The sequence below is a fragment of the Bombina bombina genome, chromosome 5 (genome assembly GCF_027579735.1).
Source record: "Bombina bombina isolate aBomBom1 chromosome 5, aBomBom1.pri, whole genome shotgun sequence".
Taxonomy (NCBI): Eukaryota; Metazoa; Chordata; class Amphibia; order Anura; family Bombinatoridae; genus Bombina; species Bombina bombina.
In genome coordinates this window covers 604,319,505-604,343,448 of record NC_069503.1, presented here as the reverse complement: position 1 = coordinate 604,343,448, position 23,944 = coordinate 604,319,505, and the positions used below count along the sequence as shown (strand labels likewise).

The window sequence follows — 23,944 nt, the reverse complement described above, 5'->3', positions numbered from 1 at the left end:
CAGAGGAGAGGTCAAAAAGCTTCGGCTACCTCTCTCTCCTTTTGGCTTCGTAGCATAATACGGTTAGCCTATGAGACTGCTGGACAGCAGCCTCCTGAAAGAATTACAGCACATTCTACTAGAGCTGTGGCTTCCACTTGGGCCTTTAAGAATGAGGCTTCTGTTGAACAGATTTGCAAGGCTGCAACTTGGTCTTCTCTTCATACTTTTTCCAAATTTTACAAATTTGACACTTTTGCTTCTTCGGAGGCTGTTTTTTTGGGAGAAAGGTTCTTCAGGCAGTGGTTCCTTCCTTATAAAGAGCCTGCCTGTCCCTCCCGTCATCCGTGTACTTTAGCTTTGGTATTGGTATCCCATAAGTAATGGATGATCCGTGGACTGGATACACTTAACAAGAGAAAACATAATTTATGCTTACCTGATAAATTTATTTCTCTTGTAGTGTATCCAGTCCACGGCCCGCCCTGTCACTTTAAGGCAGGTAATTTTTCCATTAAACTACAGTCACCACTGCACCCTATGGTTTTCCTTTCTCTGCATGTTTTCGGTCGAATGACTGGTAATGGCAGTTAGGGGAGGAGCTATATAGCAGCTCTGCTGGGTGAATCCTCTTGCACTTCCTGTTGGGGAGGAGTTAATATCCCATAAGTAATGGATGATCCGTGGACTGGATACACTACAAGAGAAATAAATTTATCAGGTAAGCATAAATTATGTTTTTCCTTGGGGGTATCTTAGGTTAAGAGGGTTAGCTGATTAAGGGGCTTAGATGTTTGTGGGTATTTTGCAATGGGGGTTGTGGCTGTTTAAAGTTTAATAGAATAGTTGGGGACTTGGCAGGGCTATGTGGCAGTTGAAGGGTTAATAAAGTAGTGGCAAATTTGCAATATAGCAGGTTTAGGGGCTAATAGAATAGATGGGAATTTGCAGTGGGTTAGGGGGCGGGTTGGGGTTAATAGAGTTGGGGACTTTGCAGTGGGCAATGTGGCAGTTTAGAGGTTAATAGAGTAGAGGTTAATAGAGTAGAGAGGACTTTATGTGGTGGGCTGTGTGGTTGATTATCAGTTAATAGTGTAGTTGGGACTTTTGGTGGGATATGTGGCGGGGTAGGAGTTATTAAAGTAGGAGGCTTATGGTGATTCAGGTTAAAGTGCGAGTATGGTTGTATGGTTTTTTTTTTCCCCACTTTTCTGTCTCCAATAAAGTTAATGGGGGAGAGTAGTACAAATAGGGATATCTCGTCAAACTTAATGTGACAGGTACCACGCCCCTTTATATGCAAACCACGCCCCTTTATAGGCAAATCCCCGCCCCTTTATAGGCAAATTCACGCCCCTTTATAGACAGATTCCCGCCCCTTTATAGGCAGATCCCCGCCCCTTTATATGCAGATCCCCGCCCACTCTCCTCCCAATATTTCCACCCTACCCGCCCACTATTTTCCATATTTTACGCCCCTTTTATGGCTTCTTCTAAGAGCATTTTAACATTTATTTTAATGTTAAAATAATTCCCTTTAATGGCTTCTTTTTAGAGCATTTTAACATTTATTTTAATGTTAAAATAATAAACAATATAATTTTATTTTAAATAGTATTGTGTTAATGTTTTATGTATCATTTAACTGATATTTTGTAACATTTCAATGCGATTAAATAAAGCGCAGAATTTATTTTCTTTTTTAAAACTTTTATTTGAGTCCTAAAGCAGAAAAAAAAAGTTTTATACAGAAAACAACATTTGATAAAATTTACAAAGTCAACCACGTTGAAGGATTAAAAAGTGATCTAGGTCTTTTCTTTGATGTCAGGTAACCTTGAGGTGTGGTTAGTCCCATGGTGGGTGTTGAAGGTACTGGTAAAATATCATGTTGCGGCAATGTCTCTGGTAAATGGGTAATATCCCTAATTTCCATTTTTAGATGTTCAAAATTATCCCTTTTTCTAGCATTACCAATAACGGACGATGGAATATTCAGTTCAGCCATAGCTTTCATAAAAGACTCCCAACCTTGCGGTGTTTTGCGCATGGTCACATTGTGACTTTGTGTAGCGCAACGTACTAAGTCTAGTATGTTTGAACCAATAATTGTTTGGTTTTTGTAAACAAACTCCCCATTATCATTCCAATTAGTTATATGTTTGGATTGTGCCATTTTAGAAAGAAGTAATTCAGCATTTTTCTTAAACCTGTCATGCACATTGTTAACAACTTCATGAAATACTCTATCACCCTTTTCAATAGATACACTACTTGTGTTATTATCAGTGTGAATAGTTTCTCCTGGGGGCATTAAAAGTCTTAAAGTAGTATTGTCTCTAGAATTTTGTTTAGCAAACACCAGATATTTTTGCAATGCAGCATTGTACTTTTTAATTTTTACATCTTCAGGTAAATTAGAATTATTTAAGATATCAGCAATTTCATCATCCAATCGTGTTGTAACTGCGTGACGAATATCTGTATCACCCTGTTGTGTACGTTTCAAGCGGTCCACATCCTGTTTTGGTACCAGGTACATTTTTTGAGTATGCTCCATTAACGGTTAGTTAACAGACTTGTCAGTAGAGGTATAGCAAAGCCTAAAAGTGGTGCTAAAAATCCACCAGATTGATTTACCAGCTTCTTCTTTTTGCTAATCGATATTGTCCTATTACTAAGACTTTTTATAATTTTGCTCCACTTTTTAAGACGTCCTTTCTGCTTTGCTGTCAAGGGCAATCTACCTTTTAAAATGTTCAGTGCTATTTCACATATAGCAGATATTAAGTCTGTAGAAGCACCACGTAAAATAGTCTTTCTCTGTGTTGGTGAGGCATGACTTAACGTTTTTAAAGCTTCCCAATTGCGGAATAGCCTGCTAGACATGTTTACACACTCCTAATGTTTTAAGTTGAATGATGGATAAACCAAAAAAACTTTACTTTTTAGAGGGCGACTTTTTAAAAATATATGCAACAGGTGTATCTGGTGGGAAGAGACATGTTCTTAACCTGAACTCAGGTGTGGTGGCTCTTAAATCTACTAACAAATAACCATAAGGGATATGTGTGGCATCTTCAAAAGCTTCTAAAAAGTAATTAGATTTCCCAGGGTACATCTGTCGTGCTAAAGTAGTGATTTGTAACTTATCTCTTGGGTTTTTGAAAAGTACCATATATTTTGTGTTTAAAGTGATAGTTCTGTTTTTTTTACCCTGACAAAAAACATTTTGTACAAGATACATGATACTCAGGTTCCTGTGGTGTACATATTTTGTAAATACCTTCTCAATTTCAGAACTGTCACTGGCAGCTTCCATCAAATCATCAACAATTGTTAAATTAATTTTATCAGGTGGAAATAAATCATCATCGACAAATGTGTTTGGAAGACCTTCTATAAATTTAATATATGGAAAAGTATATAATAATTCATCATACAATTTTTGCCAGCATGCATAAAACCACACAATATTATCAGGTTTGTGGGACAGAAGTGTGTCAGAATGTTGTAAAATTTGTTTTACAAAATAGCTTTTGCCTGAATTTGAAGGACCTGCTAAAATACAAGAAAAAGGGTGTTGCAAACGCGTGTCCATTGTTAGTGTTATATTAGTAACCAAATGGTAGTGTCGTAAAATCATGTGCTAACTTTCTTTTTGTATAAACACACTTTTGTGTTTTCCTTAATGGACGTGTCTCAATCTGCCAGTAGAGTTTGTTTCTGGTAATACACTGTTGCTCTACCACAAGTCTTTTTTGATTGTCTATGTTACAATTTAAAGGGTAGTCCAACACCAAGTCTTTTAAGCTTTCAAAATTGATTATATCTGTGTTAGCACTGTTCAAGGTTATCCCCTTTACTTTAAGATTTGTTTTTCCATTGCTCAGTTTATACCCATACGTCTTGGGGCCTGCAGAAACAAATTCTGTGATGTGTTCTCCGGTCGGTAGTTCACTAGTTAACTCCCCTAGATAATCACCCAGAGGTGGATTCCAGTCACCGTCCTTGCTCACAAATATTACAGAATCTGTGTCATGATAGAGGCACCTCTCTTGCAGACTGTCCAGTACTCTGTACAATTCAAGTCTGGCATATGCTGTAGTAAAACAAGCTATAAATATGTTAACATTTTTACTGGTTGTGTACCTCTCTTTTGCATATTTCCAACTAAGCATTGCTGTTTCATCATCTATGAAATCCAAAGAAGACACCTCATAGTATGGTAAAAAAGCATACCTGAAAAGCTCATCAGGGTCTGTCACAATGCATGTGTTTGGTAAATTAGTTCTTTGACCAAACTTACCCCACAGGGAATTTAGAAACAATTTAGAAATGTGTCTTTTTGCAGAGTTTACTGTGATATGATTTGGTCTTAATTCTACATCCTCTTTTTTTTTTGTAATCTTGGATGTACTGTGTCTTTTTTTCATCATCAGTACACCATGCAGGGTAGCCAGAAGCTTCCTGTTTATCCCTGAGATGTAGTTTAATGTAGTTTTCAAACAGATTTTTTTTATAATTTTCAAAATGCCAAATCTCATAGATTTTAGAAATTTTATATCCTTTTTCCACAGCTAATTGTATTTCAATTGTACACCATGTGCCAGTCAGAGCGCGTTGTTCATCACTATGATCACACTGTGTCACGCTGTTATTGGTGGCACAGGTCAAGCAAAGTGGGAACATGAGCTTACCATTTAATTTTAAAGGTAGGACCGGAAAAAATAAACCTCTAGGTGGAAGCATTTTTACTTTCGCCAAACCAAAATAAAAATTCATGTTCCTGAAATTCTCATAAATAATTCTTGGGTGTCCTACAGGGTAAGCTTTTGTCTTGTTCACAAAGGGGTACAAACTTGTAAAGTCATAGTAGTGGATACTTTCACCAGGTGCTGTTTTGTGGTACAGTTTAATCGCATTTGTGCGACCACCGTAAAGTGCATCTCTGGGGTCCAAGGGCTGTGGGAACTCGTTTTTAATAATAAAAGCTTGCAGCTCTTTGTCTTTGGCTAACATATCCAACCACTCGTGTTCCCACAGCACTCTGACCTCAAATCCGCACGACTGTAAAAAAAGCTTTTTAACAATGTATTTATTATACAGCTGACTGTATGTGGAGTCTGTTACCTCATTTGTATCATTTTCATTGTAACAAACAGGGCAGCCATGGTAAAAACAACCTTGAAATTCAAAAGCTGTAGGAACATTGTTTATTACAGCATAGCCATCCAAGCAGTATTTACCTACCCTGCGCTCACCACCGCGTAAAGCATGTTGTATTGCAATACCCTCCTTATGTGCAACATACATCAACCACTGAATGGCTGGTGTAGAGTAGCGTTTTTGCGTTTTGTGATAATTATCACAAGGGAGTATTGCAATAGTGTGATTAGGTAAGAATTTGAATCTGTACATAGCCATACACACTGATGCTAATGTGGTGAGTTGAAACGGGTCAATACAGTTTATGTCTTCAATCAACTCACCATTTTTGTTAAATTTGATTGTTTCTGTCCAAGTCATGTCCATTACGCTTTCTCTAAAACACACACATGCAAGTCTTAAAACCTCAACATCTTGTTTACAGTAGATTTTAAGAGCAGTCTGAAAGTCAAATGTCTCATGCTTATTCTCTTCATACCACTTCAAAAATTCAGCTTTCTCATCGGGCATCATGTACTCAACACCATAGTGGTCTACACAGGGCATAGACCCTATATAGTTTTGATTTTGGACTGTGTTAAAAAAATGAGGAAAATGGCCTTTAGATTCTTTAAAACCTAGGGCTTTTGGCAGTTTGCTGAGTTTCATTGGTAGAAAATTTAGAGAATCTATAAAACGGATTTTTAAGTCAGGCACTGTGACACACAAGAGTTTACCACCTTGCGCCAACAACTTAATTGCTAATTTCTCTTTAATTAGCTGTTGAACCACTAAATAGGAATCATATCTACCACCGTTATGTGCTATAAATGTAACAGACTGGAATTTCGTTGTAACAAAATGGTTCACAAAATCCTTCAAACAATCAGACCCCTGAAACTCCCATGACTTTGAATCATCTAACTTTTTAGCATAAACGTAATTAGGTATATGAACACCTGTTTCCTGCATACATTCAAAATCATAAACAATGTAATCTGTCTCTTTTTTTGGTGGTTTGTATGGCGTCATGTAACAGAGATGTGTGTCAAAAATGTCAATTTCACCCTGGCATATGCTACATGTTGGGGGTGTACAGTCATGACCATCTTTCCTAACATATGCACAACACACGTCACAATACACTTTGGTATGACACTCTACCTTACCCTCTTGTGCTAAAGCATTATGCAAAGCCAAACACTCAACTGAGCGACAAACCAAACGACAACTAAGGCATCTACATATTTCAACTTTAACCTCAACACAATTCTGTCTGTGACATGTTCTGCAAAAATATTTACAAGAGTGATTATTCTTGTGGTGAAAAATAGAGTGGCAATACTGACAAAAATAATCATGACCTATAAAAGCTTTGATGTTTTTTATGCCGTAATAGTGCTCATTGTGATGCAAAACAAACAGCACTTTATCCTTACAGGGTCCATCAGTATAAAAATACTGCCAAGAACCCTGATTATGGTAAAGTATTTTAATAGTGACATTCAATAGCTTTTCAAAAGCCTGAATGTCACTAAAATTAACAAGATGTTCATCTGGTATGCACAGTGTTTTGTGCATCTCTCTGGCTTGTACTATTAGTTCTGAATCAGTAATGTTACGATTTTCATCTAAAAGAGCTTTGAGACTAGCAGCCAAGCACAAGTTAGAGTCATAGTTGTTAAAATTAAATAGCCAACGTCTTTTTGTGTTTATGAGTGAACTATATGTAGTTGAACGTATCTTCCTACGTTTCATAACACCACCAGCCCTGTTTCTAAGAATTATGATCACAAGTCTTAAACAACCACTACCTATACACTTGGCATTGCTTTGCAACAAACCAGATACATTGTTTAAAAAAGACTCAGCATCTAGACCATCCATGCCCTTTCTTAAGGAATATAAAGGCCTGTCAAATCTTAACTGAACTAGGTCACCAGGTCTTACTTCAGATTGCAAATTATGTAGAACTGTTTGTATAGCTTCATGCACGCCCTGAACTGCTGATTCAAACGATCTTAACTTATCTAGGTTTACAAACCTGAAATGCTCATAATACATAACAGCACCAAAACGATTAATGTTTCTTTGGTACCCATCTATGTGTTGTAAAATGACAGGTGGGTCACTTTGATGCTGTCCAGCATTATGTTGAAGCTCTTGCTCAGGGGGTGATTGGCAATCTACAGTTTCTGATTGGTGGGGTAATTGTGTTTCTGATACAGGAGTTGTGCCCTGAGATACATGATACCTATCTGAGTTTTGTCTCATATTTAGTGCTTGGTTACCCAACTCCCTGGATAACATACTATGTTTTAGTCGGTCAACATGCCGTAATATCTTTATTGCTTTTCTGACAGCTCTATTTCTATACTGTCTTCTTAGCGACCACCGTCGCCCCCTACTACGTCGAATTCCCCTGCCAACCATGTCTAGTCAATTTGTCATGGGTGTCTGTTGAAAATATAGATTACTGGTCTTTAGAATACTGTTGATAGTCTCTAGAAGATTGTTAATGTTAATGTCTTTTTGAATGATAACTGCTTCTAAGCTCTCACACCTTGAACTACATATCCGTGGAGCCCCTACGCTTAAACATGTGTTCTTTTTTACTGTGTTTGTGATATCCTGCAGTGGAACAACAGGTTTTAAGATATTACCAGAATTTTTTACTATAGTTCTTTTTTTTGTATTTTGAGCATTATTCTCGCCACTAGGTTTTCTTTTAACACATGATTTCTTAGTTGTGTTTGTGTGTTGTGTTTTCTGTCCCAAACCTGGTAATTGTAGAGAATTCAAAGATTTTTTTGGATTGTTAGAAAAACCCTTGGCTCTGCAATGTGTGGGTACTGCTGTTGGAGACTTTTCATCATCATCAATGGTGGTTATGATGTCTTCTACAGCTATAGATTTTCTAGAAGCCACAGATGAAATGGGGTGTGTTTGTTTACTTCTGGAGCGTGATGAGACTAGTGGAAAAAAGAAATAATTGTAAAGTATTGTGCTTTTAATTCTAAGTAAATACAAAATAACAAGAGACCCCAACAATTTGAACTCACCAGTAGTAGAGGCTTTTAGTGCTTGTTTTACACATTCATTGGGAACAAATTGTATGATGAATTATTATATACTTTTCCATATATTAAATTTATAGAAGGTCTTCCAAACACATTTGTCGATGATGATTTATTTCCACCTGATAAAATTAATTTAACAATTGTTGATGATTTGATGGAAGCTGCCAGTGACAGTTCTGAAATTGAGAAGGTATTTACAAAATATGTACACCACAGGAACCTGAGTTTGCTAATCGATATTGTCCTATTACTAAGACTTTTTATAATTTTGCTCCACTTTTTAAGACGTCCTTTCTGCTTTGCTGTCAAGGGCAATCTACCTTTTAAAATGTTCAGTGCTATTTCACATATAGCAGATATTAAGTCTGTAGAAGCACCACGTAAAATAGTCTTTCTCTGTGTTGGTGAGGCATGACTTAACGTTTTTAAAGCTTCCCAATTGCGGAATAGCCTGCTAGACATGTTTACACACTCCTAATGTTTTAAGTTGAATGATGGATAAACCAAAAAAACTTTACTTTTTAGAGGGCGACTTTTTAAAAATATATGCAACAGGTGTATCTGGTGGGAAGAGACATGTTCTTAACCTGAACTCATCAGGTGTGGTGGCTCTTAAATCTACTAACAAATAACCATAAGGGATATGTGTGGCATCTTCAAAAGCTTCTAAAAAGTAATTAGATTTCCCAGGGTACATCTGTCGTGCTAAAGTAGTGATTTGTAACTTATCTCTTGGGTTTTTGAAAAGTACCATATATTTTGTGTTTAAAGTGATAGTTCTGTTTTTTTTACCCTGACAAAAAACATTTTGTACAAGATACATGATACTCAGGTTCCTGTGGTGTACATATTTTGTAAATACCTTCTCAATTTCAGAACTGTCACTGGCAGCTTCCATCAAATCATCAACAATTGTTAAATTAATTTTATCAGGTGGAAATAAATCATCATCGACAAATGTGTTTGGAATACCTTCTATAAATTTAATATATGGAAAAGTATATAATAATTCATCATACAATTTTTGCCAGCATGCATAAAACCACACAATATTATCAGGTTTGTGGGACAGAAGTGTGTCAGAATGTTGTAAAATTTGTTTTACAAAATAGCTTTTGCCTGAATTTGAAGGACCTGCTAAAATACAAGAAAAAGGGTGTTGCAAACGCGTGTCCATTGTTAGTGTTATATTAGTAACCAAATGGTAGTGTCGTAAAATCGTGTGCTAACTTTCTTTTTGTATAAACACACTTTTGTGTTTTCCTTAATGGACGTGTCTCAATCTGCCAGTAGCGTTTGTTTCTGGTAATACACTGTTGCTCTACCACAAGTCTTTTTTGATTGTCTATGTTACAATTTAAAGGGTAGTCCAACACCAAGTCTTTTAAGCTTTCAAAATTGATTATATCTGTGTTAGCACTGTTCAAGGTTATCCCCTTTACTTTAAGATTTGTTTTTCCATTGCTCAGTTTATACCCATACGTCTTGGGGCCTGCAGAAACAAATTCTGTGATGTGTTCTCCGGTCGGTAGTTCACTAGTTAACTCCCCTAGATAATCACCCAGAGGTGGATTCCAGTCACCGTCCTTGCTCACAAATATTACAGAATCTGTGTCATGATAGAGGCACCTCTCTTGCAGACTGTCCAGTACTCTGTACAATTCAAGTCTGGCATATGCTGTAGTAAAACAAGCTATAAATATGTTAACATTTTTACTGGTTGTGTACCTCTCTTTTGCATATTTCCAACTAAGCATTGCTGTTTCATCATCTATGAAATCCAAAGAAGACACCTCATAGTATGGTAAAAAAGCATACCTGAAAAGCTCATCAGGGTCTGTCACAATGCATGTGTTTGGTAAATTAGTTCTTTGACCAAACTTACCCCACAGGGAATTTAGAAACAATTTAGAAATGTGTCTTTTTGCAGAGTTTACTGTGATATGATTTGGTCTTAATTCTACATCCTCTTTTTTTTTTGTAATCTTGGATGTACTGTGTCTTTTTTTCATCATCAGTACACCATGCAGGGTAGCCAGAAGCTTCCTGTTTATCCCTGAGATGTAGTTTAATGTAGTTTTCAAACAGATTTTTTTTATAATTTTCAAAATGCCAAATCTCATAGATTTTAGAAATTTTATATCCTTTTTCCACAGCTAATTGTATTTCAATTGTACACCATGTGCCAGTCAGAGCGCGTTGTTCATCACTATGATCACACTGTGTCACGCTGTTATTGGTGGCACAGGTCAAGCAAAGTGGGAACATGAGCTTACCATTTAATTTTAAAGGTAGGACCGGAAAAAATAAACCTCTAGGTGGAAGCATTTTTACTTTCGCCAAACCAAAATAAAAATTCATGTTCCTGAAATTCTCATAAATAATTCTTGGGTGTCCTACAGGGTAAGCTTTTGTCTTGTTCACAAAGGGGTACAAACTTGTAAAGTCATAGTAGTGGATACTTTCACCAGGTGCTGTTTTGTGGTACAGTTTAATCGCATTTGTGCGACCACCGTAAAGTGCATCTCTGGGGTCCAAGGGCTGTGGGAACTCGTTTTTAATAATAAAAGCTTGCAGCTCTTTGTCTTTGGCTAACATATCCAACCACTCGTGTTCCCACAGCACTCTGACCTCAAATCCGCACGACTGTAAAAAAAGCTTTTTAACAATGTATTTATTATACAGCTGACTGTATGTGGAGTCTGTTACCTCATTTGTATCATTTTCATTGTAACAAACAGGGCAGCCATGGTAAAAACAACCTTGAAATTCAAAAGCTGTAGGAACATTGTTTATTACAGCATAGCCATCCAAGCAGTATTTACCTACCCTGCGCTCACCACCGCGTAAAGCATGTTGTATTGCAATACCCTCCTTATGTGCAACATACATCAACCACTGAATGGCTGGTGTAGAGTAGCGTTTTTGCGTTTTGTGATAATTATCACAAGGGAGTATTGCAATAGTGTGATTAGGTAAGAATTTGAATCTGTACATAGCCATACACACTGATGCTAATGTGGTGAGTTGAAACGGGTCAATACAGTTTATGTCTTCAATCAACTCACCATTTTTGTTAAATTTGATTGTTTCTGTCCAAGTCATGTCCATTACGCTTTCTCTAAAACACACACATGCAAGTCTTAAAACCTCAACATCTTGTTTACAGTAGATTTTAAGAGCAGTCTGAAAGTCAAATGTCTCATGCTTATTCTCTTCATACCACTTCAAAAATTCAGCTTTCTCATCGGGCATCATGTACTCAACACCATAGTGGTCTACACAGGGCATAGACCCTATATAGTTTTGATTTTGGACTGTGTTAAAAAAATGAGGAAAATGGCCTTTAGATTCTTTAAAACCTAGGGCTTTCGGCAGTTTGCTGAGTTTCATTGGTAGAAAATTTAGAGAATCTATAAAACGGATTTTTAAGTCAGGCACTGTGACACACAAGAGTTTACCACCTTGCGCCAACAACTTAATTGCTAATTTCTCTTTAATTAGCTGTTGAACCACTAAATAGGAATCATATCTACCACCGTTATGTGCTATAAATGTAACAGACTGGAATTTCGTTGTAACAAAATGGTTCACAAAATCCTTCAAACAATCAGACCCCTGAAACTCCCATGACTTTGAATCATCTAACTTTTTAGCATAAACGTAATTAGGTATATGAACACCTGTTTCCTGCATACATTCAAAATCATAAACAATGTAATCTGTCTCTTTTTTTGGTGGTTTGTATGGCGTCATGTAACAGAGATGTGTGTCAAAAATGTCAATTTCACCCTGGCATATGCTACATGTTGGGGGTGTACAGTCATGACCATCTTTCCTAACATATGCACAACACACGTCACAATACACTTTGGTATGACACTCTACCTTACCCTCTTGTGCTAAAGCATTATGCAAAGCCAAACACTCAACTGAGCGACAAACCAAACGACAACTAAGGCATCTACATATTTCAACTTTAACCTCAACACAATTCTGTCTGTGACATGTTCTGCAAAAATATTTACAAGAGTGATTATTCTTGTGGTGAAAAATAGTGGCAATACTGACAAAAATAATCATGACCTATAAAAGCTTTGATGTTTTTTATGCCGTAATAGTGCTCATTGTGATGCAAAACAAACAGCACTTTATCCTTACAGGGTCCATCAGTATAAAAATACTGCCAAGAACCCTGATTATGGTAAAGTATTTTAATAGTGACATTCAATAGCTTTTCAAAAGCCTGAATGTCACTAAAATTAACAAGATGTTCATCGGGTATGCACAGTGTTTTGTGCATCTCTCTGGCTTGTACTATTAGTTCTGAATCAGTAATGTTACGTTTTTCATCTAAAAGAGCTTTGAGACTAGCAGCCAAGCACAAGTTAGAGTCATAGTTGTTAAAATTAAATAGCCAACGTCTTTTTGTGTTTATGAGTGAACTATATGTAGTTGAACGTATCTTCCTACGTTTCATAACACCACCAGCCCTGTTTCTAAGAATTATGATCACAAGTCTTAAACAACCACTACCTATACACTCGGCATTGCTTTGCAACAAACCAGATACATTGTTTAAAAAAGACTCAGCATCTAGACCATCCATGCCCTTTCTTAAGGAATATAAAGGCCTGTCAAATCTTAACTGAACTAGGTCACCAGGTCTTACTTCAGATTGCAAATTATGTAGAACTGTTTGTATAGCTTCATGCACGCCCTGAACTGCTGATTCAAACGATCTTAACTTATCTAGGTTTACAAACCTGAAATGCTCATAATACATAACAGCACCAAAACGATTAATGTTTCTTTGGTACCCATCTATGTGTTGTAAAATGACAGGTGGGTCACTTTGATGCTGTCCAGCATTATGTTGAAGCTCTTGCTCAGGGGGTGATTGGCAATCTACAGTTTCTGATTGGTGGGGTAATTGTGTTTCTGATACAGGAGTTGTGCCCTGAGATACATGATACCTATCTGAGTTTTGTCTCATATTTAGTGCTTGGTTACCCAACTCCCTGGATAACATACTATGTTTTAGTCGGTCAACATGCCGTAATATCTTTATTGCTTTTCTGACAGCTCTATTTCTATACTGTCTTCTTAGCGACCACCGTCGCCCCCTACTACGTCGAATTCCCCTGCCAACCATGTCTAGTCAATTTGTCATGGGTGTCTGTTGAAAATATAGATTACTGGTCTTTAGAATACTGTTGATAGTCTCTAGAAGATTGTTAATGGTAATGTCTTTTTGAATGATAACTGCTTCTAAGCTCTCACACCTTGAACTACATATCCGTGGAGCCCCTACGCTTAAACATGTGTTCTTTTTTACTGTGTTTGTGATATCCTGCAGTGGAACAACAGGTTTTAAGATATTACCAGAATTTTTTACTATAGTTCTTTTTTTTGTATTTTGAGCATTATTCTCACCACTAGGTTTTCTTTTAACACATGATTTCTTAGTTGTGTTTGTGTGTTGTGTTTTCTGTCCCAAACCTGGTAATTGTAGAGAATTCAAAGATTTTTTTGGATTGTTAGAAAAACCCTTGGCTCTGCAATGTGTGGGTACTGCTGTTGGAGACTTTTCATCATCATCAATGGTGGTTATGATGTCTTCTACAGCTATAGATTTTCTAGAAGCCACAGATGAAATGGGGTGTGTTTGTTTACTTCTGGAGCGTGATGAGACTAGTGGAAAAAAGAAATAATTGTAAAGTATTGTGCTTTTAATTCTAAGTAAATACAAAATAACAAGAGACCCCAACAATTTGAACTCACCAGTAGTAGAGGCTTTTAGTGCTTGTTTTACACATTCATTGGGAACAAATTGTATGATGAATTATTATATACTTTTCCATATATTAAATTTATAGAAGGTCTTCCAAACACATTTGTCGATGATGATTTATTTCCACCTGATAAAATTAATTTAACAATTGTTGATGATTTGATGGAAGCTGCCAGTGACAGTTCTGAAATTGAGAAGGTATTTACAAAATATGTACACCACAGGAACCTGAGTATCATGTATCTTGTACAAAATGTTTTTTGTCAGGGTAAAAAAAACAGAACTATCACTTTAAACACAAAATATATGGTACTTTTCAAAAACCCAAGAGATAAGTTACAAATCACTACTTTAGCACGACAGATGTACCCTGGGAAATCTAATTACTTTTTAGAAGCTTTTGAAGATGCCACACATATCCCTTATGGTTATTTGTTAGTAGATTTAAGAGCCACCACACCTGATGAGTTCAGGTTAAGAACATGTCTCTTCCCACCAGATACACCTGTTGCATATATTTTTAAAAAGTCGCCCTCTAAAAAGTAAAGTTTTTTTGGTTTATCCATCATTCAACTTAAAACATTAGGAGTGTGTAAACATGTCTAGCAGGCTATTCCGCAATTGGGAAGCTTTAAAAACGTTAAGTCATGCCTCACCAACACAGAGAGAGACTATTTTACGTGGTGCTTCTACAGACTTAATATCTGCTATATGTGAAATAGCACTGAACATTTTAAAAGGTAGATTGCCCTTGACAGCAAAGCAGAAAGGACGTCTTAAAAAGTGGAGCAAAATTATAAAAAGTCTTAGTAATAGGACAATATCGATTAGCAAAAAGAAGAAGCTGGTAAATCAATCTGGTGGATTTTTAGCACCACTTTTAGGCTTTGCTATACCTCTACTGACAAGTCTGTTAACTAACCGTTAATGGAGCATACTCAAAAAATGTACCTGGTACCAAAACAGGATGTGGACCGCTTGAAACGTACACAACAGGGTGATACAGATATTCGTCACGCAGTTACAACACGATTGGATGATGAAATTGCTGATATCTTAAATAATTCTAATTTACCTGAAGATGTAAAAATTAAAAAGTACAATGCTGCATTGCAAAAATATCTGGTGTTTGCTAAACAAAATTCTAGAGACAATACTACTTTAAGACTTTTAATGCCCCCAGGAGAAACTATTCACACTGATAATAACACAAGTAGTGTATCTATTGAAAAGGGTGATAGAGTATTTCATGAAGTTGTTAACAATGTGCATGACAGGTTTAAGAAAAATGCTGAATTACTTCTTTCTAAAATGGCACAATCCAAACATATAACTAATTGGAATGATAATGGGGAGTTTGTTTACAAAAACCAAACAATTATTGGTTCAAACATACTAGACTTAGTACGTTGCGCTACACAAAGTCACAATGTGACCATGCGCAAAACACCGCAAGGTTGGGAGTCTTTTATGAAAGCTATGGCTGAACTGAATATTCCATCGTCAGTTATTGGTAATGCTAGAAAAAGGGATAATTTTGAACATCTAAAAATGGAAATTAGGGATATTACCCATTTACCAGAGACATTGCCGCAACATGATATTTTACCAGTACCTTCAACACCCACCATGGGACTAACCACACCTCAAGGTTACCTGACATCAAAGAAAAGACCTAGATCACTTTTTAATCCTTCAACGTGGTTGACTTTGTAAATTTTATCAAATGTTGTTTTCTGTATAAAACTTTTTTTTTCTGCTTTAGGACTCAAATAAAAGTTTTAAAAAAGAAAATAAATTCTGCGCTTTATTTAATCGCATTGAAATGTTACAAAATATCAGTTAAATGATACATAAAACATTAACACAATACTATTTAAAATAAAATTATATTGTTTATTATTTTAACATTAAAATAAATGTTAAAATGCTCTAAAAAGAAGCCATTAAAGGGAATTATTTTAACATTAAAATAAATGTTAAAATGCTCTTAGAAGAAGCCATAAAAGGGGCGTAAAATATGGAAAATAGTGGGCGGGTAGGGTGGAAATATTGGGAGGAGAGTGGGCGGGGATCTGCATATAAAGGGGCGGGGATCTGCCTATAAAGGGGCGTGAATCTGTCTATAAAGGGGCGTGAATTTGCCTGTAAAGGGGCGGGGATTTGCCTATAAAGGGGCGTGGTTTGCATATAAAGGGGCGTGGTACCTGTCACATTAAGTTTGACGAGATATCCCTATTTGTACTACTGGGGAGTATGTTAATGTGGTCACAATATTTTATCTTCTGCTCTATGTACGCGTCGGGTTAGCACGCAAGTGAAAAATGTTTAATTTCAACTTGTAATACGCACGGTAACCGGCGCGTACAAAGAGCAGAAGTCAAGCTGAGTTAGTGTCTGAGCGGTAGCGTTTATTACTGCTCCACTCTTAATCTAGCCCTTTGTTTTTAACCCTTACACTTCAGTTCTCATGTCATAATCTGGTCTGAGAGCAAAATGTTGTACATTAGTAATAGATATGTGCAAAATTCTTCATTCGGATGTTCCTTTTTAAAAGTGAATTCAAAATTTGGCCAAGGGTAGCGGCATTCGGCTATGTTGGGTGCCAGATATATTAGTATTAAAGTGCAACACACAAAGGTCTGTGTTAATCCAAACACGGTTATATCTGGCGCTGAGAATATCCAAATGCAGCTGCCCACAGCCATTTGTAAAATTCATTTAACAAACAGATATCCAAATAACAAATTTTCGAACAAACCTAATTTATAATAAACAGACTGCAATAAACAATTATATATTGATAATAGACACTTGATGAGTGGCACCCCTTGCTAGCGGCCAATTGGTCGCTAATGTACAGGGGGCGGCATTGCACAAGCATTTCGCCAGAATTGCTTGTGCAATGAAAAATGTTGCCATATAATAAATTTACCCCATGGTTTGTTTAAAAGGGCCATAAAACCTTAATTTTTTCTTTCATGAGTCAGAACGTTCAATTTAAACAACTTTCTAACTTTTTTCTATTATAATATTTTCTTAATTTTCTTTATATCCTTTGTTTAAAACCAGTTATGTAAGCCAGGGATGTGCACGTGCCTGCAGCACTGTATGGCAGCAGTTTTGTAACCATGTTATACATTAACAAGTTCACTAGATGGCAGCACTATTTCCTGTCATGTAGTGCTTCAGGCACGTGCACGCTACCTATTTAGGTATCTCTTCAACAAAGAAAATTTGATAATAGAAGTAAATTCCAAAACATTTTTAAAATTATATTCTCTATCTGAATAGTGAAAGAAAAAAAAATTGGGTTAAACTTAAACGGATTGGACAGAGCGCGGCATTTCAAATAAGTTTCCAATTTTCTTCTCAATTTTTCTTAGTTAGCTTGGTATCCTTTGTTAAAGAGTAATCCTAGCTGAGCTCAGGAGTGTGCACGTGCCTTTAGCCATCTGGCAGGTGTGTTTGTTACATTGATTATAGAAATGTTATGGAATGTTAGAAACATGGCTACCATAGACTGCTATAGACACGTGCACGCTCCTAAGCCCCTTATAACATGTAGGAAAAGCTCTATGAACAAACAGAGGCTGAAACTGATTTTTATCAAGTCAAAGCCTGAAGAGTGTTTATAGGTAGAAGAATATTTAGCTATTTTATGTCCCCATAGAAAACAAAACACAGATTATAGTAAAAACATTTTATTGCTTTAGTTTAATGAATTAATTTCTATTAAATTGTCCTTGTGATCGGAAGCATCAGCCTCCATTTTACTATTCAATAAATCACTGCTGGATTGTTCGGTCTAATGTCCTGGGGTAGATGACAGAGAATCTTATAAAGCTGAGGGCAGATACACAGTTCTTGCGTCTGTAGAGGTTTGTAGCGCTTGCTTATTTTGGTCGTATGATTATTAAGGTACAGGGGAAAAAAATCCCCATCTATGCTGGACCTCTCCAAGACTGATGTGTCCGTAAGCGAATTCTCCATCTGTGCATACAAAAGACAGTGATAATTAATACCCATATTCATAGTGTAAGCTTTAGTATATTACAGAGAGATTATTTTTACACAAGAGAACAATAGCTAAAATACTATTCTAAAAGTTGTTGCTCTATTAAATATTTATACAGTTTAGGGGGGTAAATCATCCCGATCCGATCCTAGCAGCCGCAAATGTGCAGGGGGCAGCATTGAACAAGCATTTCACCAGAAATGCTTGTGCACTGTTAAATGCTGACAGCCTTTGCTGTCGTCATTTAGCGATTTCAGGCGCACATGATTTGCTACAGTGAATCATGTCCGCCCGGCACTTGGTAAATCTACCCCTAGTTCTTTTTTAAGTTCATAATCAAAGTAAACAGCAACATTGCAAGTTTTCTCATTTTTCTTCTCTTTCAGTTTAGGTGGCATCAGTTGCAGTTTGACCGTTTAAAACTGCTGCTGTTTAAAGTAGAGATGTTACAAACTGAATAACAGCTTTAAAGAAATATCCATAACAAAATAAACATATGCAGTTTTAATGAAATCTATTAAGGGCCCATAAGTAAAAAACATACATGATCTAACTCATCTGTGCATGTCATTTAAAGCCTAATTACCCTTAACTACTGTATGTTTAACCCCTGCAAAGGGGTTAAACACACTTGACGTACAGCACAGGACCCACAGAGAGCTGCTGGTCCATAGAGGAACCTGCTGCTGATTTGATCAACATTTAGATGTGCAACTAGTGCTGCTGATTGGATCAGGGCGGTTTCCACTCATGACTTGCAGTTCTCGGTGGGTTCCGAGCAGCACTTCTACTGAGTGTTTAAACCCCTGGCGGGTTTAACATGAGTTACAAAACGTTTACTCACCATTAAAATATGCGGCTAGTGAGGTTTCTGATACATAATCTGATCCTGTCTAATGCAGACACAGATTTATAGCTGTAAGCTCCATCGTTACGCAGCTGCTTGGAATCACCCGGCTTGTGATTGACCTTTGAGTGTTTTGCATCATGTTGTTCTATATTCACCGTTACTGGATTATCTCTTGGGTTATGATAATGTTGAGCTGCATTGCTAGCTGGAAAGATTATGTAACAATCTTGATGAGCTGAACAATTTTTTTGCATTTTGTTCATCTCTGTTTCCTCTTCCCAAATGTTGATCTTTACTTCTTTTGGATCTTCAATGCAAACATTGACCATTTGGTCAATATTGTTTTTCAGAGAAGGCTTAGGGGCCTGATAGCCTGGGAACACATTGAAGTCTTGTTTTTTTGCTATTTCAATTGAGTTCTGGAAAGTGTTTTCATGTTTGTTTTTTATTTCTCTGACAGATATAAAGGGATGTCTCATGGCTAAGTTAGGACTTATTCTTTCATGGGAATCCCATGTAAGCATCTGCTTTATCAAACTGACCATGTTCTCCTTGTCATAATATTCAGCCATGAAGTCATTATCTGAAGAAGATTGAGCATTGATCAATTTGAGCTGGTCCAGTGATTTCAGAACATATTTTCTTGTTTCATAAGGTATTATTTTGGTTTCAGACCAGTACTCTTCTGCTGATTTTAGTGACCATTTGCTCCCGACATTTTTATCAATTATCTTTTTAAAAAAGTTGAATGTTTTGCCTCCTGCAGTCAGCAATTGGCTCTTGGGCATTCCATGGGTGTCATAGATGTAGCGAATTTGATCGTATTCATGGGCTCCTGGGTATAGAGGACATCCAGTATGTAATTCTCCAATGATACATCCAAGAGACCACATGTCAATTTTGGAAGAAAAAGGCAATCCCAGAAGTATTTCCGGAGACCTGTAATATCGTGTCTGCATATAGGGTTGTTTGAAATATTTGGCTTCCTTTGAAATACATGCATTACCAAAATCAATAAGTTTGATCTTGAAGGGATTTTTTGTTTGATTGACCAGCATTATGTTCTCTGGTTTTAGATCTGTGTGCATGATGGAAAGTTCCTGTAACTTGCCTAAAGCTATTAGGACTTGAGTTGTTATGGTCCTGATGTGTCTGATGGGAAGCGGTGTAAAAGAGTTTTGCTTCTGATAATCATAAAGGCTTTGCTCCAGGAGTTCAAAAACCAGATAAAATGTGTCACTGTCATGAAAATGTTCATAGAAACGTATGATGTTCCATTTGTCTGAGTCCACTTCTTTTAAGGCATTTAGCATCTTAATCTCATGCCAAATTCCATGCCTTTTGTCATCATCATTTTTATGGATTTTTATAGCCACATTTTCCCCGCTGTTCTCCTTCCTGCTCTTCACCACCTCTCCAAAAGCCCCTCTCCCTAAAAAGTCCATAAGATAATAGTAGTCTGTTTTAGATTGAAGACGCTCCATATCAGCGCTTTCTTCTGTACCTTACAAAATACAGAGCTCCAACATCACTCCTTCCTCCAGCTGAGCTCTAGCATTGTGAACTGAAACTATAAACTGAACTTTAAACTGAAGCTTAGACCACCTGTGTAACCATCAGTAACATTCTGTGGTTACCAAGGAGTCCGGATTTGTTGTAGCAACAGAGATAAAATGGACTCCATTTTCTTACCTAACATCAATTTGAAAAATATAGATCTAAAAAATGTTGAAGTGGTGAATTTGTAAATTTCATGGTATTTTATAAGTCTTTGCTTAACTCAAAATGCCTCTAAGTTCCATGTCAAAGCCCTTCAATATCCTTCAATACATACAAGTGATTATTTATACCAGACATTATATTATTGTCCTAAAGGCCTTAATCTGTGTTTAGTAATCTCCCACCTGCTCAATGAACTCTAGTCTTTTATATTGTCATTATTAATTAAAAAGAAAATAATAATTAAGTGCTGCCCTAAACTTGAGTTTCATATAACAATTTAACTTAAGAATTTAGATAGTGACACACTATGGATAATGCACCCTGTGCTAACGTTAGCGCTCCACTTGTAATCTAGCCCAGTACTGGGAGTTATTCTACATTTACATAATAATAATTCTGATAAAAAAAAAATCCCAAACTGTTGCCTTTTAATGACCGTTTCATCCCACAAAAGGCACCTCAGCATTACGCCATGCTTACTTCCTATAAGTACTATACTGAGATTCATATATAATAAGAATTACTCTGTATACAGTTACCAATGCACCAGGGAACTCTGGGTAAGATCTGCAAATTAGATATTTAAGATCTCACTTTATTTGTTTCAATGAACTGTTTATAACATAGCAATCCCCTATTTGTGCAGTAGTGTGCACCCAGAAAAACTCTACACTATTAACCCCTAAACCAACACCCCCCCATTGCAAAATACCCCTTACACTATTAACCCTCTAACTGGTACAAACCCCATCTTAAAATACCCCCTACCCTATTAACCCTCTTATTAGCACACACCCCATCTTTAAATATCCCTTACCCTATTAACCCTCTAACTGGCACACACCCCATCCTAAAATATCCCCTACCCTATTAACCCTCTAACTGGCACACACCCCATCCTAAAATATCCCCTACCCTATTAACCCTCAAACTAGCATACACCCCATCCTAAAATATCCCCTACCCTATTAACCCTCTAACTGGCACACACCCCATCCTACAATACCCCCTACCCTATTAACCTCTAACTGGCACACACCCTATCTTAAAATATCCCCTACCCTATTAACCCTCAAAATGCCACACCCTCATTGTAACCGACTAAAAGCTAACACCCCCATGACCCCTAACCTAAGACCCCTGAAGTTACATTAAAATACCTAAACAATGTAAGCAAGTTTGGTGAATACCATCTTGGGGGTTTAACGATAGGGTTTTGTTTGGGAGGGGATTTATTTTTTAGTATAGGATTTTTGTTTTTTCCTGGCAAAAGAGCTATAGGGCTCCATTTATTAAGCAGTGGATGCTGCTATAGAGCCCCATCGTTTCAGGTCCATCTGAAACTGTGATAATTTTGTCTCACCAAACTTCAGAGAATATTTAATAAAAATAAAATAAATGGAATGTAGCTCTATTCTTGTAAACAGCAAGTAAATATAACTTATTCTACTAGCATGTACAAGGTGAGCATTTACTTTTAGTAATTGAAGTGAAAAGTATGGTTTAAACCTCTATGAATGATAATAATAAATCTTATGAGAGATACTTATTAAGCCTCTATAATATAAGCAATGATTCATTAATAAAAAAAAAGAAAAAATGAGAAAAAATCCTTTATATTCAGGATAAGAAACGAAGTGATAGAGTTCAACTCTAGATAAGTAATGTTCAAATATCTTTCCTTAAGTTTCACGCACTCACACAAACACTCTAAAATATATATACAAAGTTCCAGCACTCACGCAATATTGACCAGCAAGGAGGAGGTTAATTCAGTGTAATACACCTCAGGTAAGTAAAAACACTTAGCGTTATATTTGTAAACCTTATGATTTGTATACAATACGATACCCAAACCAGCGTGGTGACAAGACCAGATTTTCCCAGGAGCGATGGTGTAGCGTGGAGAGCGGTAATAACAGCAGAGTAAGTGCTAAACCGGAGAATAGTAGAGAGCGGCGTTCCGGTAGTAGCTTGTGTGAGTGCGGCTTCAGCCACGTGTTAAAGAGGTCCGGTAGCGTAGGGATACGATTAGAAGTATCAGTCCAAAAGATTCAGGAATGAAGTGCAGCAAACTTTGAGATACAAACAGCCTTCAAAAAATAAAATACTTAAGACCTGAAAGGGATAAGTAAACTGCTTGGAAAGAGCAGTAGCACAGGATGAGAGAATCCACTTTAATTTTCAGGCCCTGAGTAATGGAAAAGTACTTCCTTAAATAGGAGGAAGTGCTGATAGTCAGAAAGTCTTAAAGGGATATCACATCCCCCCCTTCTCAGGGAATCACCCCCAGGGATTCCAGACCAGGTTTAAGGGGGTAACGATGATGAAATGACTTCACCAGACGAGGGGCATGAACTTCTGAATGAAGATGCCAGGAATCATCCTCTGGACCGTAACCCTTCCATCTGATGAGATATTCTAATCTTTGTCGTCGAATCCTAGAATCCAGTATTGATTCAACTTCAAATTCCTCTTGAAGATCCACTGAGATAGGAGGTGGAAGATCAACTGCCGTGCGTGTTATTGAATGGAAAGGTTTCAATAATGAAATATGGAAGGTGGGATGAAACTTGTAATCCTTGGGTAACGTGAGCTTGACCACATTGGGATTTATTATCTGCTCTACAGGGTAAGGTCCTAGAAACTGGTTAGCCAATTTCTTGCTAGGGACCTGAAGTTTGAGGTTTTTAGTAGATAGTAACACTAAGTCACCTATTTTATATTCAGGTCCAATCGAATGTTTCCGATCATAGTATTTCTTTTGGTATTCCTTAGCCTCAGCTAGATGTGTTTTCAATACTTTCAATCGATCTTGAAGTTTGGAAGAAAAATCTAAAGCTGAAGGGGAATTTACGGTTTTGTGGGACAAGGTTATGGTGTTAGGATGGTACCCATAAGTTGCGAAAAAGGGGGATGTTTTGATTGAGGAACACAATGAATTATTATGAGTAAATTCTGCCATAGGAAGGTAAATTAACCAGTCATCTTGTAAATGTGAAATATAACAACGTAAAAAGTGTTCAATGGTCTGGTTCAGTCTTTCTGTCAACCCATTTGTTTGTGGATGGAAAGCAGTAGTGTAGCGGTGATCAATTTTTAGTAGCTTACACAAAGATCTCCAGAAGGAAGAGGTGAATTGGGTACCCCTATCAGTAATAATATTAGAGGGTAAACCGTGTAGTCTTACAACCTGATCAAGAAATACTTTAGCTGTAGTCATGGCAGTTGGTAATCCCTTGAGTGGAATAAAATGAGCCAGTCTTGTTAAATAGTCGACTACTACCATGATAGTGTTATATTGTTGTGATGCAGGTAACTCCACTATAAAATCCATGGCAATAGTACTCCAT

At 36.9% G+C, this 23,944-nt stretch overlaps 2 protein-coding genes across 2 annotated transcripts in view; one reads left to right on the top strand and one right to left on the bottom strand.

Annotated features, from left to right (window-relative positions):
• Window positions 1-23,944, top strand: part of LOC128661572 (mediator of RNA polymerase II transcription subunit 1-like) — a 254,851-nt gene that overhangs the window by 38,718 nt on the left and 192,189 nt on the right. The window lies entirely within an intron of this gene.
• On the bottom strand, window positions 18,866-20,353 carry LOC128659655 (homeodomain-interacting protein kinase 4-like). Its single transcript, XM_053713227.1, has one exon. It carries the CDS (start codon window positions 20,351-20,353, stop codon window positions 18,866-18,868), a length of 1,488 nt encoding a protein of 495 aa, XP_053569202.1.

Coding starts and splice junctions, on each gene's coding strand:
- LOC128659655 (XM_053713227.1), bottom strand. CDS start 20,353: ATGGAGCGTCTTCAATCTAAAACAGACTACTATTATCTTATGGACTTT.